General features: G+C 46.4%; 1 protein-coding gene across 2 annotated transcripts in view; it reads left to right on the top strand.

The window, feature by feature from the left end:
- The window catches only part of ITPR3 (inositol 1,4,5-trisphosphate receptor type 3), a 107,180-nt gene that overhangs the window by 48,216 nt on the left and 41,490 nt on the right, over positions 1 to 17,474 (top strand). For both annotated transcript variants that reach the window (XM_081195791.1, XM_081195792.1), the window contains exons 4-17: positions 469 to 555; positions 1,768 to 1,926; positions 3,190 to 3,288; positions 3,842 to 3,925; positions 4,411 to 4,557; positions 6,000 to 6,095; positions 7,907 to 7,951; positions 11,747 to 11,889; positions 11,998 to 12,097; positions 13,327 to 13,487; positions 13,926 to 14,067; positions 14,983 to 15,144; positions 15,315 to 15,487; positions 16,462 to 16,581. In XM_081195791.1, coding sequence (XP_081051917.1) covers positions 469 to 555; positions 1,768 to 1,926; positions 3,190 to 3,288; positions 3,842 to 3,925; positions 4,411 to 4,557; positions 6,000 to 6,095; positions 7,907 to 7,951; positions 11,747 to 11,889; positions 11,998 to 12,097; positions 13,327 to 13,487; positions 13,926 to 14,067; positions 14,983 to 15,144; positions 15,315 to 15,487; positions 16,462 to 16,581 — 1,718 coding nt within the window. The remainder of the gene's footprint in view (positions 1 to 468; positions 556 to 1,767; positions 1,927 to 3,189; positions 3,289 to 3,841; positions 3,926 to 4,410; positions 4,558 to 5,999; positions 6,096 to 7,906; positions 7,952 to 11,746; positions 11,890 to 11,997; positions 12,098 to 13,326; positions 13,488 to 13,925; positions 14,068 to 14,982; positions 15,145 to 15,314; positions 15,488 to 16,461; positions 16,582 to 17,474) is intronic.

Below are 17,474 nucleotides of genomic sequence, written 5' to 3'. Positions count from 1 at the left end.
CCTCAGAAATCCACCCTCACCGCTCCTTTATCAGATACTCATCTGACCAGCAATGTCCTTACAGTTATATCCCCAATCATCCTGAAGTGAACTGAGAAGTAGCAAAGAGCTTAACAGGCTGAAAGGAAGTTTCCTTGAACATTTCCCCTGAACTGATTTCATTTCAACAGTTCAGTTGTATGCAAAGTGGCAGGAACCTAGCACGCGGAATGAAGAGTGGAGTTGTCATGGACATCAGAGCTGGTGTGAAGGGTTGACATGGACGGGCATCTGCCAGAGCCCTACATCCCGGGGGGGGGGGGGTCCCACTGACAAGAGCTCCCTGGTCCTGCTCTTCCTCTTCGTCACTGCAAGCTGCCTGCTTGTTCACCTGCCTCTTGCTATGACTCTTGATTTGAAGTATTCCCTTCATTCTTTTTGTCATTCCTGGTTTGGATTCATTCTGCTATGGTCTGTGTTTCCATACAGCATGCTGCGCAGATGGAGCAGAAGCAGAACGAAACCGAGAATAAGAAGGTGCATGGGGACGTGGTGAAGTATGGAAGTGTCATACAGGTATGGAAGGTTGTCTTTCTCCTGAGCACTGGAAAAGGTGAAGGAAAGGCAACTCAAAGCTGTTGGGAGTGGGGCGGGCAGAGCAACTGGCCTACAAGGAAAAGAAAGGTTTAGAGAAAAAAGGTGATTGAGGAGGGATGTGGAAAAGCATGTATGGTGTGGGAAAATGTGGACAGAGAGAGGTTTTTCTCCCAGTCTCATAGGCTACCCAAGGAAGCTGAATCTTGGGAGAGTCAGGAAAAAAAGAAAGAAAGAAAGAAAGAAAGAAAGAAAGAAAGAGAGAGAAAAAATTCCCTCACACAGTGCATAGTGAAATGATGACATTCACTTCCACAATATGTTGTTATGACCACCAATTTAGAAGGCTTGGGAAGGAGATTAGATTACTTCCTAGAGGGTAAGGCTATCAATGGCTACTGGATATGATAGCTGGTTATGAGGCGGCATCCCTCTGAATACTATTTTATTTATTGGTGAACAACAACAGTGAGAGAGAGCAATTGCCCTCATCTCCTGCCTTTGGACTTCCCATTGGCATTGGGTTGCCTACTGTGGGAAGCAGAATTGGAGTGGTCTGATTCAACAGGGCTCTTATATATCTGATCTTACATTTTTGTTCTGAATTCCCTGACAAGAGCAATTGATTGTTAAGCCAGTCTGGGAATTGTAGCTCTGGGAGGGGTGTAGGGGTCTCCTATCAACTCTCAGCACCCATAATGAACTACAGCTCCCAGAAATATTGGGTAGGGAGGAGCCATGATGAGTTAAAGTGTTATCATAGTGCTTTTAACATATGTTGTGAGTGTGGCCTAAGTTTTTCTCAAGCACTCTGTGTAACTGAGTACAGTGGTGCCTCACAAGACGAAATTAATCCGTTCTGCGAGTCTCTTCGTCTTGCGGTTTTTTCATCTTGCGAAGCACAGCTATTAGCGGTTTAGCGGCTATTAGCGGCTTAGCGGCTATTAACGGCTTAGCGGCTATTAACGGCTTAGCGGCTTTAAGAAAAAGGAAACAAACTCGCAAGAACTCGCAAGACGTTTCGTCTTGCGAAGCAAGCCCATAGGGAAATTCGTCTTGCGGAACGACTCAAAAAACGGAAAACTCTTTCGTCTTGCGCGTTTTTCGTCTTGCGAGGCATTCGTCTTGCGAGGTACCACTGTACCGCACAAGGTTCCAGGTAGGAACTGTCCTGCTTCGTGTTTGGTTTTCCAGCTTCTCCACATGAAGAGTAATAAATACCTGACTGTTAACAAGCGCCTCCCTGCCTTATTGGAGAAGAATGCCATGAGGGTGACGCTTGATGCCACAGGCAATGAAGGCTCCTGGCTCTTCATTCAACCCTTCTGGAAACTGAGGAGCAATGGAGATAACGTGAGTGTGTTATGGGGAGGCAGAAAATAATATGTGACTCTTCCCAGTAATACTGCTATAAGCTTTAGGCCATGTGGTGCCCCCCAGCTGTGGCTGGACTACAACTCCCATCATCCTTATCCATGACCATGCTTTCTGGGGTTGATGGGAGTTGGTAGTCCAACAACATCTAGAGGTCACCTTGTTTGCTATCCCTGCTGTAAGCTATAGATCTCCAAAGGCTTTACAAGCTGAGATTGTTTTAGGACTGTCAACTTCTCGATGGAGCAGGTGCCACTTTTAAGGAGGAGAAATCTCTGAGAGGGGCAGCAACTTGACTTGAAACATGCAAGGAATTTGGCTACTGAGCTCCCAGGGTGGATTCTCAGCCCCAAACCTAATTTCCCGGAAAGATATTTGCACATTTTCTGTCCTGAAATTTATTAAAGGAGAGATTGATTTCAGGGTACTGTGTCACGGAAAGGAGTACATAATCGGGCCAAGTTCACAGATGCTTCTTTATTACTCAGTGGTTGCAGTGTCAAATGATGATTTATGTGTGCGTGGCAACAGCTGCAGACTGAGTTTTCATATCAGCTCGCACAAAGTGCTTTTTGATAGAGGCGGTTCACATTGTTGCAAGTAATTGAATGGTAAGGTATCAACTTAAGAGCTAATGGGCGATATGCATGCATTTGCGAATCAGCTCCCCCCCCCCACCACCATTGGAAATGTATTTGCAATTCAAACAGATAACTAAAGATTTGGCAGGAAATGTGGGGTTTGTTGGCTGCAATCTTACACTTAGTTACCTGGAAGTAAGCCTCATTGTGCTCCTTGGGACTTATCTTTGAGTAGACATGCATAGACTTGTGCTGCCAGTTCCTCAATTGCCACATTTTATTCATGTTCACTGGAGATATTTTAGGGGACCTTCCATACTTCAGGCCAATACTCACTGAGGTTCTCAGACTGTGGTCCACAGACTACCAGTGGTCTGCTTCATTCAGGTTGTCCATGGTGTGTCTGAAGAACACTTGCATGTTGAATTCTACAGCGTTCCAATTGTAAGACCGTAACCTACATACAATATAAGACATCAAAGAAGTGCTAAAAATACAATTAAAAATCCTACAGCATCTAGCACAGCGCATTACAGTTGCTACAGCAGGCAGGAAAGAATCATTAAGTGATCTGCCAACGTCCTCAGCAACATTTAAGTGGTCCGGGGGGGGGGGGAGGCTTTGGAACTGCTGTCCTAACTATTATGACATCCTTCCTTAGGTAGTTGTTGGAGACAAAGTGATTCTGAATCCTGTGAACGCTGGGCAGCCACTACATGCCAGCAACTATGAACTCGCTGATAACCCAGGATGCAAAGAGGTACCAGGAATTGGGAGAAGGGAAGTGGTGTGAATATGGGGTGTTAATGACAGTGGCCTGAGCTAGATTGCTATTTTAGATTCCCCCCCTACAGGATTTAATTTGGGGCTAGTTGTGTGTAACGGGTGCGGGTGGTGCTGTGGTCTAAACCACTGAACCCCTTGGGTTTGCTGATCAGAAGGTTGGCAGTTTGAATCCCTGCGACGGAGTGAGCTCCTGTTGCTCTGTCCCAGCTCCTGCCAACCTAGCAGTTCAAAAGCATGCCAGTGCAAGTAGATAAATAGGTACTGCTGTGGCCGGAAGGTAAACGGTGTTTCTGTGTGCTCTGGTTTCTGTCACGGTGTTCCATTGCACCAGAAGCAGTTTAGTCAGGCTGGCCACATGATCCGGAAAGCTGTTTGTGGACAAACGCTGGCTTCCTCAGCCTGAAAGTGAGATGAGCACTGCAACCCCCTAGTCGTCTTTGATTGGACTTAACCGTCCAGGGGTCTTTTTCCTTTTACCTTAGTCGTGTGTAGCATGTGGATCTTCTAATAGCTCATTGTTTTCCTAGGTGAATTCTGTCAATTGCAACACCAGCTGGAAGATCAACTTGTTTATGCAGTTCCGGGACCACATGGAAGAAGTGCTTAAAGGGGTAATAATGAGCGTGTGTCCGTCAGTCTTGAGTCTTTCTTCTGAGGACATCTGCTGAGTTTAGTTTGGCTTTCAGAGAACCTTGCTTTAGTGTTTGCTACATAGGTAGCGGGGCTCCTGGTTTAAAACAAAATATGGTTTGTCACTAAACAAGCTAATTTCAAACCATAGGCCATGAAGCTGGTTGGTTTAACTTATCATTGTTTTGAACCAGGAACCCTAGTTTGCACATAATGATAACTGAAAATTGTTTGAAAGGGAAACTCAGCTTGGCAGAAATATTCCTCCTAGTCTTGTGGGAGGAGGAGAAGGAAGCGGAAAGTGTTCAAGCTTGGTGTTTTACTTGTCCTTGTTGAAGCTCATCCACAGAGCTCCAAACCATGCTTTAGCGTTACTTGCAGAGTGTACTGTTATTCCCTTGCGTTGTGGTTTCCCTAGACAGCAAGGAACTATTTTTGCATATCTTTTTTTGTATTTGACTGACAGGGGGACGTGGTCAGGTTGTTCCATGCAGAGCAGGAGAAATTTCTCACCTGTGATGAATACAAAGCCAAGCTGCATGTTTTTCTTCGAACTACCTTGCGGCAATCGGCCACATCAGCCACAAGCTCCAATGCACTCTGGGAAGTTGAGGTGAGTGCCAGGCCTATTTGCAGGTTTTTGCTTGCAAAAAGTTCCCTTTCCCTATGTTGTTTATTTAATTTGAATGCATTATTACCTTAGCTTACATGGCAGGTCTATGTGTTCCCATTTTTGTGTCTCCCTGATGATCAACAACAGGAATGTCCTTGGGAGACAGCATTGCATTCTGGGTTGTTTTAAATAGTGACAATGAGGGATTAATTGTGCTCACATGGGCTTAGCCTTGGCATTTACTTTCAAAGCTTTAGACCAACATTGGAACAAATAATTTTTAGAAATTAAGCACAGGGATAATGCGAAATTTCTCAAGTTTCAAATTCTTAGCTAAAGTAAAGTGGTCTAAAGATTCCTTTTGGATTACTCTGCACACCAGGAGATGGTACATAACTCCCACTGAAGCCTTCGGGGAGCTAGAGAGACCAGGTCTCCTTGCTATTGATGCCTCTTTGGTAACAATGAATAGCCTCATCACAAGAGCCAAAGCTAGGCTAGAAAAGAAGAGTGTATCCTGGGTAAATGTATAACAATAGTGTCATCAGATAATGCTTTGTTATTACTCATTGTCAGAGTTTGGCTAACACTTTACAATACGATAATCTTTATTGTCATTGTCCTATACAGAACAACAAAATCGAAAAAATCTACATCAGACATTCAAAACCAACAAGCCTCCTATCCCAGCCTGTTTAGCCCCCTAAAAGCTCTGATACGCCATAATTAAATACAATATACTCCCATAGAGACTACCTTACACTGCGTTTAAAACCAAAATTGCATTTGGATAGAAACTGTTTCTCAGGCAGCTAGTCCTAGTCTTAATAACCCTGTACCTTCTTCCAGAAGGCAGAAGCTGAAAGAGATTATTTCTGGGGTGCGCACTATCCTGCACTATCTCTGCAGCTTTCTTATGGCACCTTGAAGCGTAGATTTGATCCAAGATGGGAAGAGTGCTCCCAATTATTCTCTCCGCAGTCTTTACAACCCTGGACAGCATTGTTTTTTCCCTGACCATGCAGCTCCCAGACCACAGACGCAGACCATAAGTTAATACACTCTCAACAGTACAATGGTAAAATGCCATCAACAGGTTCTTTGAAAGATTATTTTTCTGGAGGATTCTCAGATGCTTTTAAAAGCATCTCAAAGAAGAGAAAGGCTCTTGCTTTGCTTCTCAGCAAAATAAATCTGAAGGTGTTACCAAATGTTGATGTATCCTTTGTTTAAATCTATAAATTCCATGACCAGAGCCAATCACAAGGAGGGCTTCTGTGCAGCATTGGTGACTAATGCTTTAGTCAAGTGGCATGGACAGCTCAGGTAGCCAGGTGGCCTTGAAGAGCCAGAGGATTGAAGCATTCCTGTGCTTTGGCCAGCACTTGCAAAAAGGCAAGTATCAGGCCTGTGACTTACAACACACTGATTTTGCTTTCCAGGTGGTCCATCATGATCCCTGCCGTGGTGGAGCTGGGCACTGGAATGGCTTATACCGCTTCAAGCACCTTGCCACGGGGAACTATTTGGCAGCAGAGGTGAGAGGAACTGAGTAGACTCTAGCAGGTTCTGTGTAGGCTCTAGTAGGTTGTGGTTTGGGTTCCCTTCACTAATCAGCACTACGTTAAAGCTGAACTTCAAGCTAAAACTTGGGAATATGTTAGGATGAGTCATCTTATTGGCTCCATTTAGGGTGAACTCTAGAGCCATGCCTTTTGATGTAGTACCAGTTTGACCTTTCCTCTTTCTTTAGCAAAGTGTCACAGACCCTAAAGCATTATAACATTCCAGAATTGCAGGCTGCATCACTATCTCCTCTGCACATCTCCCCGCCCCTGCAGGCTAAGTTTGACTGGTGGGTAAGGACTCTCACCTGTCAATTACCTGGTGTCCACAATGATGCCCAGTGACCTGTACTTGCTTCCCTGTTATCCAGGCCTAATTGCCATGCCAAATCCAGGCTCATGCCAGAGCTGCCTACCTCACTCCCATCTTTTGCCCTGGTTGCTGTGAGTGTAGGGTTGCCGACGTGGTGATTGTTCTGCCACTTCATAAAACAGTGTTGTACAGTGGTACCTCGGGTTAAGTACTTAATTCATTCCAGAGGTCCGTTCTAAACCTGAAACTGTTCTTAACCTGAAGCACCACTTTAGCTAATGGGGCCTCCCACTGTCGCCGCACCGCCGCCATACCATGTCTGTTCTCATCCTGAAGCAAAGTTCTTAACCTGAGGTACTATTTCTGGGTTAGCGGAGTCTGTAACCTGAAGCGTCTGTAACCTGAAGCGTATGTAACCTGAGGTACCACTGTACTGGGTGGGGAGTTAGCATTGCACCCAAATTCTGCAGAGTGTACTTCATATTTTCAAGATCACAAACTAGGCAGATTTTAGTTTGTGCTTTCATAGAAGCACATGCAAATTGAACTAGGTACTCCCGTCATCTGACTATGCCGTACTTCTTAAGTGAATGCATTCTTAACAGTATATGTTCCATATAAGTGACATCCTATGGCGAATACCCCAGGGCTCTCCTGCACTCTCTATAGAGGGGCCGGCCATTTTTCTTATGTAGGACAGAGGCTCTCCAGACTCTTCTCTGATGCTATTTACACGAACAGCCATTCAGAAGTAGGAGTGTGTGACTGTACTCCAAAACGGGGTCCACACTCCTATTTCCTCCTTGCACAAATTCCTCTGTCAGTGAGAACAGTAGGGAAGTTATGGTGCATTGTGAGGTTTGCTGTGCTGAAGCCACTCTTTATGTGAAAACCGCTTAAGGGGAGCCATCTTCTTTGAACTGATCTTGCCTTCACTGTTCTAAATGGTTCTTGGGTGACTCTAGCTGCTCTCATAGCTCTTTCTTGCTTACAGGGGTGGACCAGGGCCATAAACAATATTATTGCTGGTCTCTGCCGCTCATGCCAGGCACTTCCCAGCAACTCAAGCCTACTGGTACAGCCTCTTCTGTTATGAAGCCTTTCATCACTTTATAGCCGTTTCCCTTTCTCGGCTTGATTAGTGGCTACAGAGGAAGGATTCTCTTTGTTTGTTCACTTTGAGCCAATATCTGCTTTCCCTTTTAGTGGATTATGCTCAGTGTTTAGTAGCTCCAAAAAATGTGGCCTGGCAGGTTGCAGCTCACTCAAACATCTCTCATCCAAATCCTGTTTCCTTGTGCCTTTGGATAGCATGGTGATCTGGCCAAAGCAGCTGAAGCAGTTGCACAGGTGTCTCCCAGAGTCTGAATGTGTAGCATTATAAACTGTGTTATTCAGCCTCTGGGCTTTTAGTGTCATATCACAGATAAAAAAACCAAACGCTGATATTTTTATTTCTTCAACTTTCCAGGAAAACCCCAGTTACAAAGGAGACACAGGAGAACCAAAGTCCACGGTAAGTTGTCTGTTGCATTTGGCTTGCTTGTGATAGTTTGGCTTAGCCAGGCATAGGCAAACTCTGCCCTCCAGATGTTTTAGGACTACAACTCCCATCATCCCTAGCTAACAGGACCAGTGGTCAGGGATGATGGGAATTGTAGTCCCAAAACATCTGGAGGGCTGAGTTTGCCTATGCCTGGGCTTAGCAGTATGTAGGAGGCAACGTTTTAGATTGGGCTTTTAAAAAGTTCACTTTCCTTTTTTAAACTATATTAAAAAATTACCGTATTTTTTGCTCTATTGGACGCACCGGACCACAGGACGCACCTAGTTTTTAGAGGGGGAAATCAAGGGAAAAAAAATTATCCCCCCCCCAGCCCCAAAGAGCAACGGACAGGCTGCATGCAGCCTGTCCACTTCTCCCAGAGCTTCTCGGGGCTGCAGGGTAAGCCCGGGTTTCCCCCCCCCCCAGCCCCAAAGAGCAAAGAAGCCAAGACAGTGCACGGGATCCATAGCCGCGCAACCTCTCCAGCCAGGAGCTAAACCTCTCCAGTGCAGCTAAAGAAGACAAGGCAGCAAGCGCGATCCATCCCGCTCACTGCCTTGGCTTCTTCTTTAGCCTTGCACAGCATCTTTAGTCTTGTGCAACGGGATGGATTGCGCCTGCTGTCCACCGGGGCTGGACTAGATGACTCCTGGGGTTCCCTTCCAACCCTGCAATTCTATGACCTCGGAAGGTGTTTGGGGTCTCCACCACTGGAGGCTTTTAAGCAGCGGTTGGGGGACCATCTGCCTGGCGTTCTTTAGCTGTGATTCCTACATTGTGAGGGGGCTGGGCTAGATGACCCTTGGGTGGCCCTCCCAACTCTATACAGTCCTACAGTTCTGCGGCAGGAGATCCACAGCCACTTCACACAATGCCCACTCCCAATTTTCATCTGAGAGACATGTGTCTCTCAGTACCCCCCCCTACCTGCCACACTTCCCCCACCCCACTTAAGCTGAGGGAATTTCTGCCCAGAGAAACTCCCAGCAATCAAGGAGGAGGAATCCGCTGATCCATGGTCCCCTTCCTTCCCTCCTCCGTGGTTGCTTTGAAGCAGGAAAGTGGGAGAGGAGCTGCTTACACGAGTGTAAGCTGCTCCCCTCCCACATTGCCGCTTCAAAGCAATCACGGAGGAGGGAATCTGCTGAAGCCTAGAGCAGCGGAGGATCCATGGTCCCCTTCCTTCCCTCCTCCGTGGTTGCTTTGAAGCAGGAAAGTGGGAGAGGAGCTGCTTACACGAGTGTAAGCTGCTCCCCTCCCACATTGCCGCTTCAAAGCAATCACGGAGGAGGGAATCTGCTGAAGCCTAGAGCAGCGGAGGATCCATGGTCCCCTTCCTTCCCTCCTCCGTGGTTGCTTTGAAGGAGGAAAGTGGGAGAGGAGCTGCTTACACGAGTGTAAACTGCCCCCCTCCCACATTGCTGCTTCAAAGCAATCACGGAGGAGGGAATCCGCTGAAGCCTCCAGCAGCGGAGGATCCATGGTCCCCTTCCTTCCCTCCTCCGTGGTTGCTTTGAAGGAGGAAAGTGGGAGAGGAGCTGCTTACACGAGTGTAAGCTGCTCCCCTCCCACTTTGCTGCTTCAAAGGGAGCCCGGGAGGAGGGAATCTGCTGCAGCCTCGAGCAGCGAAGAGGATCCATGGGTCCCCTCTTTCCCTCCTCCGTGGTTGCTTTGAAGCAGGAAAGTGGGAGAGGAGCTGCTTACACGAGTGTAAGCTGCTCCCCTCCCACATTGCCGCTTCAAAGCAATCACGGAGGAGGGAATCTGCTGAAGCCTAGAGCAGCGGAGGATCCATGGTCCCCTTCCTTCCCTCCTCCGTGGTTGCTTTGAAGGAGGAAAGTGGGAGAGGAGCTGCTTACACGAGTGTAAACTGCCCCCCTCCCACATTGCTGCTTCAAAGCAATCACGGAGGAGGGAATCCGCTGAAGCCTCCAGCAGCGGAGGATCCATGGTCCCCTTCCTTCCCTCCTCCGTGGTTGCTTTGAAGGAGGAAAGTGGGAGAGGAGCTGCTTACACGAGTGTAAGCTGCTCCCCTCCCACTTTGCTGCTTCAAAGGGAGCCCGGGAGGAGGGAATCTGCTGCAGCCTCGAGCAGCGAAGAGGATCCATGGGTCCCCTCTTTCCCTCCTCCGTGGTTGCTTTGAAGCAGGAAAGTGGGAGAGGAGCTGCTTACACGAGTGTAAGCTGCTCCCCTCCCACATTGCCGCTTCAAAGCAATCACGGAGGAGGGAATCTGCTGAAGCCTAGAGCAGCGGAGGATCCATGGTCCCCTTCCTTCCCTCCTCCGTGGTTGCTTTGAAGGAGGAAAGTGGGAGAGGAGCTGCTTACACGAGTGTAAACTGCCCCCCTCCCACATTGCTGCTTCAAAGCAATCACGGAGGAGGGAATCCGCTGAAGCCTCCAGCAGCGGAGGATCCATGGTCCCCTTCCTTCCCTCCTCCGTGGTTGCTTTGAAGGAGGAAAGTGGGAGAGGAGCTGCTTACACGAGTGTAAGCTGCTCCCCTCCCACATTGCCACTTCAAAGGGAGCCCGGGAGGAGGGAATCTGCTGCAGCTTCCCCCAACTCCCGCAGAAGCCGCCCGCTCTTTAAAGGGGCTGCGCGGCTTCTCCTGGCTTTTCTGGGAGGTGGGGGGATTCCCCCACCTCGTAGAAAAGCCTGCAGGAGCCGCGCAGCCCCTTTAAAGAGGGTGCCGCTCTTGGGGGCTTTTCCCCCAGGAGGGAGAAGGGACTGCTGCAGCCAGTCAGTCCCTTCTCCCTCCTAGAGAAAAGCCCGCAAGAGCGCACGAAGCTTGCGTGCGGCTCTTGAGGGCTTTTCCCGCCTGCCTCCCCCCTGCATTCGCTCCATAGGACGCACACACATTTTCCCTTGCTTTTTAGGAGGGAAAAAGTGCGTCCTATGGTGTGAAAAATACGGTAATAAATTGTCCAGTAGCACGTTAGAGACCAACTAAGTTTGTTCTTGGTATGAACTTTCGTGTGCATGCACGCTTCTTCAGATACACAGTGTGCATGCACATGAAAGCTCACGGCTACCTACCTGAATCTTTTTAAAACTTACATTCATAAAATCATTAATTTATTTTTATCAATTTATTTATTACCCACCCTTCACCCTGAGGTCCTGGGGTGGGTGGGTTACAGCATTAAAAACAATACTAAAAACAAAACCATGGGGAGCGTGAAGCATTCCTCTTAGTAATAGTTTTCACAGCACTCTTACCTTAGTGCCTCTAACTGGGTTCCCAGGTTATGACATTATCAATGAAATTTTTATGCCAGTGTATGCCACAATGAATTGGCCTGGACAGGTGCCAGTCATTAAGATTTTTCTCTCTCCCACCCTCCTCTTCTCTCCCTCTCCTCTGGCTTAAATCGCTTTAGAAGTTTGTATCCCAAACTCATGGCCAGCAGCTGTGGAATACTAAAACTACATTTTGTTTGCTTTATTCTTTGATTTTAGACTTTTAGGTCGTGTGTGTGTATTGAAGGGGCATGTAAAAATGGTGGAATTTTAAAATTAGGACTAAATAATCAACAGTTCACTGAAATTACAAGAAAAACCACAACACAGAGAACAGCAGAAATTACTGCAATAACAAAAACAAAATTGACTAAATAAATTTTCATACCTCGACTGGCTTGCTGTAGGTTGGTGCCCTGAAACTCCCTGAAGATCCCATAGCAAGTTCATGACCATTTTTGGTGCATGAACTTTGGTGGTTTTTGCTTACACATAAATGAAAAAAAATGCCTTATTTTGGAACAGGCCGGAACAAGTCGCTCCAGTCGGAGATACACAGGGGAAAAGATCAAATATCGACTGGTGGCTGTGCCTCACGGCAATGACATTGCTTCCCTTTTTGAACTGGATCCCACCACACTGCAGAAGACTGACTCTTTTGTCCCACGGTAAGTTGCTTTATCCAGGACGTCCAAAGAATCCAAGCCAGAATGTTTCAAAAGTTGAAAGAGAAGGAGAGAAATATCTTCTTCATTCTTACCTTCTTGTGGTTTCAGGAACTCCTATGTCCGACTGCGTCACCTTTGCACCAACACTTGGATCCAAAGTACCAATGTACCCATTGATGTGGATGAAGAGCGACCCATTCGCCTTATGGTAAGTTTATTTCTGGGCCGGTGGCTGATTCTGCTATTAACAGAGAACTGGTCCTTGGTGAAGGGAGTGCCAGCTTGTGACAGGAACCAGTCTGGCATTTCCACCAGCCCTGTTAGTATCAGGAAGGTGGCCCTGTGGCTCTGTCCCACCATGAAGGCTGCTACTGCTTCTGACTGCTAGAAGCCTTTGGTGACTGATAGTGTATGGGCAGTTCCACAGTTCTGTTTCTCGTAAGCTATCTTGGAAGCATCCAATACTGACTGCAGCTAAGAGACAGAGTTATGAGCTAGATGGATCGGTTGGTCATATTATTGTGGCAGTATAACGTCATGCTTGATTTTATGTATTAAGACATTTCTTTCTTGCCTCTCTCTAAAAAAAATTGGACATGCAAGGTAGCTCACGATACAAGGAATATGATGAAATATTGTTGTTTAGTCGTTTAGTCATGTCCGACTCTTCATGACCCCATGGACCAGAGCATGCCAGACACTCCTGTCTTCCACTGCCTCCTGCGGTTCGGTCAGACTCTTGCTGGTAGCTTCGAGAACACTGTCCAACCATCTCGTCCTCTGTCGTCCCCTTCTCCTTGTGTCCTCAATCTTTCCCAAGATCAGGGTCTTTTCCAGGGAGTCTTCTCTTCTCATGAGGTGGCCAAAGTATTGAAGCCTCAGATTCAGAATCTGTCCTTCCAGTGAGCACTCAGGGCTGATTTCCTTAAGAATGGTTAGGTTTGATCTTCTTGCAGTCCATGGGACTCTCATACATATAAAAATACAGTGGCACACTATGCAACACCAACTATAAGAATCAGAAGAATAAAAAGGATTTAAAAACAAACCAGCCCATGAGCAGAATCATCAGCTAACCCCTCCCCCCCGCTCACAAAAACTGAGTCCAGAACTTATGTCTCTCACCCAAATCAGACATTCACTTGACCCGGGAACTTTTTGATCTGGCACTGAAAAGAAAGGCTGGCGTGTATGGCATGTGCCTCTTGGACCAACGTATTCTAGGACAGGCATGGCTAAACTTGGCCCTCCAGCTGTTTGGGGACTACAACTCCCATCATCCCTAGCTAACAGGACCAGTGGTCAGGGATGATGGGAATTGTAGTCCCAAAACAGTTGGAGGGCCACATTTGGCCATGCCTGTTCTAGGAGGTGTAAATTGCTTATTTGAGGGACAAAGCAAACTTTGGTATTTGATGACCAGGTTCTCTTTTTCAGCTTGGCACATGCCCCACCAAGGAGGACAAAGAGGCATTTGCCATTGTCTCTGTGCCAGTGTCAGAAATCCGTGATCTGGACTTTGCCAATGATGCCAGCTACATGTTAGCCAATGTAGTGGAGAAGATGAATGAAGGATTCCTCAGCCAGAATGACCGGAGGTAAAAATACCCCAAGTATTTTGATTCACTGTGTATGGGAAGGCAACGGTGGAATGGGATTCACTGACAGATGCAATCAACATGTGTGGTTTTAGGTCCATCAACTTGAAGAACCAATAGCAGGTTGCATTTTGCAGGGAAACAAGTTTCATGTCCACGAGGTAGCCTGAGCATTTTATTTTGATTTGTATAATTTGTCTTGGACACATAAATTTGATGTTTCTTGCTGCAGAATTTGAAAATGTTTGGATGTAGAATTTGGTGTAGCTTTGAATTGTAAGGAAACAAGGCAAATTATTAAGTCCATAGTTCACATCTATGTTGATTTGGTTTCTTGTTAACTAAGTATGTGGGGTGTGTATGTATGGTGTTAATGACCCTGGTTTGAGGGAGTGGGGGGTCATTTATTGATGACGCTCACTATAACTTGTCTGGCAGGTTTGTGATCCAACTGCTGGAAGACCTGGTTTTCTTTGTCAGTGATGTGCCCAACAATGGGCAGAATGTTTTGGATATCGTTGTTACCAAGCCCAACCGGGAGAGGCAGAAGCTCATGAGGGAGCAGAACATTCTGAAACAGGTGATTGGGTCTAGAGAGAAAGACTTAAGATGGAGAAAAGATCATTGCAGTATTAAGTGGAGCGCTTTTACCGCTTCTCCAGCCACAATTCTCTTCTGAGGCTACAAGGGAGTAAAGCACCTTACTTCTGAGTAAACATGTACAGACATGTCCTGCACATTATAGGTCTTTCTCCAACAATGGTGTATGTGGTTATCCTGAAATTTGTTATTCTTCCAAGTTGTTTCAACAGGAAAGGCTTTGCTTTATAACGTTGCAACTTAGCTTTAGAAGCTTTGTCCCTGACAGTTGGAGAAGCAACTGCCCTCTTGTAGCTTCTGACTCCTTGTTCCACTGTGATAGGGCATCTGAGGAGCTCACCATTTTCAACATTATTTTGTATTTTTTTGAGCAACAGGCAGGAACCTTTTTCTCTGCACCTAGATTAGGTAATCATAGTAAGGTGAAGGGAGCCTGCCATTACAAATTCCTCAGAATGAAAAGTTTATTCTACTTTGCCTGTTGCCTCAGTTTAAAGAGGGAAGGGGAAGAATGACCACTTTAGAACAGTGCCTTTCTGGAAGTGCCTCTGTAAACTGTGAGATGTTTTAACTCCCTTGTATATGTACCCTTAATAACTGAAGGGAATGTAGCCCAGTGGATCAAAATGGTCCTTAATAAAGACACAGAGGCCAAGGTGGAGCATGCCAGAGGCGGGTGCAAGATATTTATCATGGGGTATCTTCCTCACCATCTCCTAGTCCTGGTCCATTTCCATGGATGTTAAAGAGCATGGGGATGGAATGGGACCCAATGGGACCCCACAGCACAGCCATCATGGGTGGGGCCTAACAGAAGTCCTCCAGGGCCACTCTCCAGAACTGATCCTGCAGGTCCTTTTCAGTTTGACTGGTAACTTCCATTTCCATTGGGTAGATCTTTGGGATCCTGAAGGCTCCATTCAAGGACAAGGGTGGGGAAGGCCCACTCGTGCGACTGGAAGAGCTGTCTGACCAGAAGAATGCTCCCTACCAGTACATGTTCCGGCTCTGCTACAGGGTGTTGCGGCACTCACAGGAAGACTATCGCAAGAACCAGGTAGGCCTTTACCAACATGAGGACGTAAGTCTGTGGGAGATAGAACTTGGGGGTTCTATTTTTATGAGACCTTTAGGCATAATGATGATGTATGCGGGAAACAAAGCATTCAGACAGTGAGGAATTAAGACTTGCAGTTCTAACTCAGGTGCATTGTCCTCGTCCCGCAGGAACATATTGCCAAGCAGTTTGGCATGATGCAGTCCCAGATTGGCTACGACATCTTGGCCGAGGACACCATCACTGCCCTCTTGCACAACAACCGCAAGCTGCTCGAGAAACACATCACCAAGACGGAGGTGGAGACATTTGTGAGCTTGGTGCGAAAGAACCGGGAACCCAGGTGTGTGTCGCCCCACTGGCAGGGAGGCAGCCAGAGCTGCCAGCTTTAGAACCAGGCCTTTTAATCTGCAGCAGTTAGCAGGTGATAATTTCTATCTCCATGGTAAAGAGCTTTAGCTGCTAAATCAAGCTATTGCTAAAGACTGAAAAATGAGGCTGCCTTTTCTGGCTAGCTGATGATCCTGGATACAGTTCAAGGTACTAATACAGAGGGAAACGTATTTCCCAATGCTTTTACTTTTTCCTTCCATGTGGTGCCTTCTATGGCAGCTGTATGTTGTGGCAATGCCTCTTGCATGCTTGGACGGAGGCTGGAGAGTTGGGCGTGGGTATATGTGAGAACCTCTGAAAGTTGCCGTACAAAGGGTCCCACACCTTTTGCTCCCCTTTTGCCTCTGCCCCCGCCATCACTGCCCTGCGGGCCCCTGGAAAGTTTCCCCCCCAGAGAATGTGGCTGAAAAAGGTTCCCTTCTCCTGCTGTATGTGAACTTTACCCTTTTGTCAGTGTGAAAAACCACAAGCCAGTCACTCTTCTAGGTTTGTTTGACTAAAAGGAACTGAAGTGCTGTGGATATAGTGGGGTTGGCAGCAGATTGCTGGAGGGTAGCTGTGCTAGTCATGTAGGTGGAGGAGTTGAAGGAACTGTGGCAGGAAAACTGTTCAAAAGGATGGTCTGAATCAGACAAGGTGGGGAAAAAACTTACACAGTGTGTGTTGATAGCTGACATAACAGATGCACCGGGTTGTCCTTAAATATAAAACGTTGCAGTAGGATTTACTTCTATGTACCCATTTCTATGATGTTAAGAATGACGTTCTTGATGTTTGATTGCTATGTGCCAATGTGGGATCAGGAAGATGATTGATTTCCTGCCCGTAATCCAGCCAAAAGCAGCTCAGATACACCTGGGCGGAAGGTAGTCCTTGTAGGTTGTTTGGAAGATGATATGATAAAACCTCTCCTATGTCTCCTAGGTTTTTAGACTACCTGTCAGATTTGTGTGTGTCGAACCATGTGGCCATTCCCGTCACTCAGGAACTGATCTGCAAGTGTGTGCTGGACCCCAAGAACACTGACATCCTGATCCAAACTGAGTGAGTATCTAGAGAGCCCTGTTCCTTTGAACACTGGAGTTGCCTTAGTCTTCCGCTTAGAAATTACCTTCTCTGAGAAGGGTCACTTTCAGCCCATATCAGCTAAAAATGGGAAGAGCACCCCATATAAATAAAAAAACCGAGTACCTTGGGTCAATGAGTAAAACAAGTTAATGAAGAAGGTATTGAGAAGAGTTCTAATTTTCGATCTTACTATATACTTGATTTAATATTTGTATGCTGCTTTCCCTACAACAAAAGGGAGCTTCCAGGAAACCTGTTTATTGAGCATTTATGCTGATTCGTTTGCAGGGAGGTTAGAGGAAGTGGCATCAAAGGAAGTTTCATCCCACACTTTCTAGTACAGTTCCCCATCACTTTCCTTATTTCAAAAAGTCTGATCCTTTGAGGAAGTGGATTTGTTGCCCAATTAACTTTGACTCTGCAGCCTGAATTTGCCAAATGTAATTGAATCCTATCTGAAAATCATAACAGTATGAAAGCGCCCTAAGTTGAGCTCTGAGTGGCTGCCAACAGTAACAAATACACACAGCAATAACAGATAAAAACAGCACTTCATCAGTCTAATGATATAAACAAACACAAGAGCATTTCAGTAAGCAAAATCCAGCAATTCAGTAAAAAAAGGACACAGTTCAATACAAACCCGTAATAATTCAGAAACAGTTCATTTCGGCAAATTCCAACTGTAGGTTATGATGTTATGTCCCACTCAAGTCTGAGGGTTGCCTTCCAAAACATTTCTCTATACTGTGAGCGGACGATCAACAAAGTTCAGTTTCTTCTAGATGTAGTTATTTCTCCAGCATGAATGAGGAGAATTACAGACAAATGGTGCTGATTACAGAGGAGGCATTATATTATAGCCTCCC

The sequence above is a fragment of the Podarcis bocagei genome (genome assembly GCF_964188305.1).
Source record: "Podarcis bocagei genome assembly, chromosome: 5".
NCBI lineage: Eukaryota > Metazoa > Chordata > Lepidosauria > Squamata > Lacertidae > Podarcis > Podarcis bocagei.
Note: the sequence above shows the minus strand (reverse complement) of the source record. Positions and strands in the feature narration are given on the sequence as shown.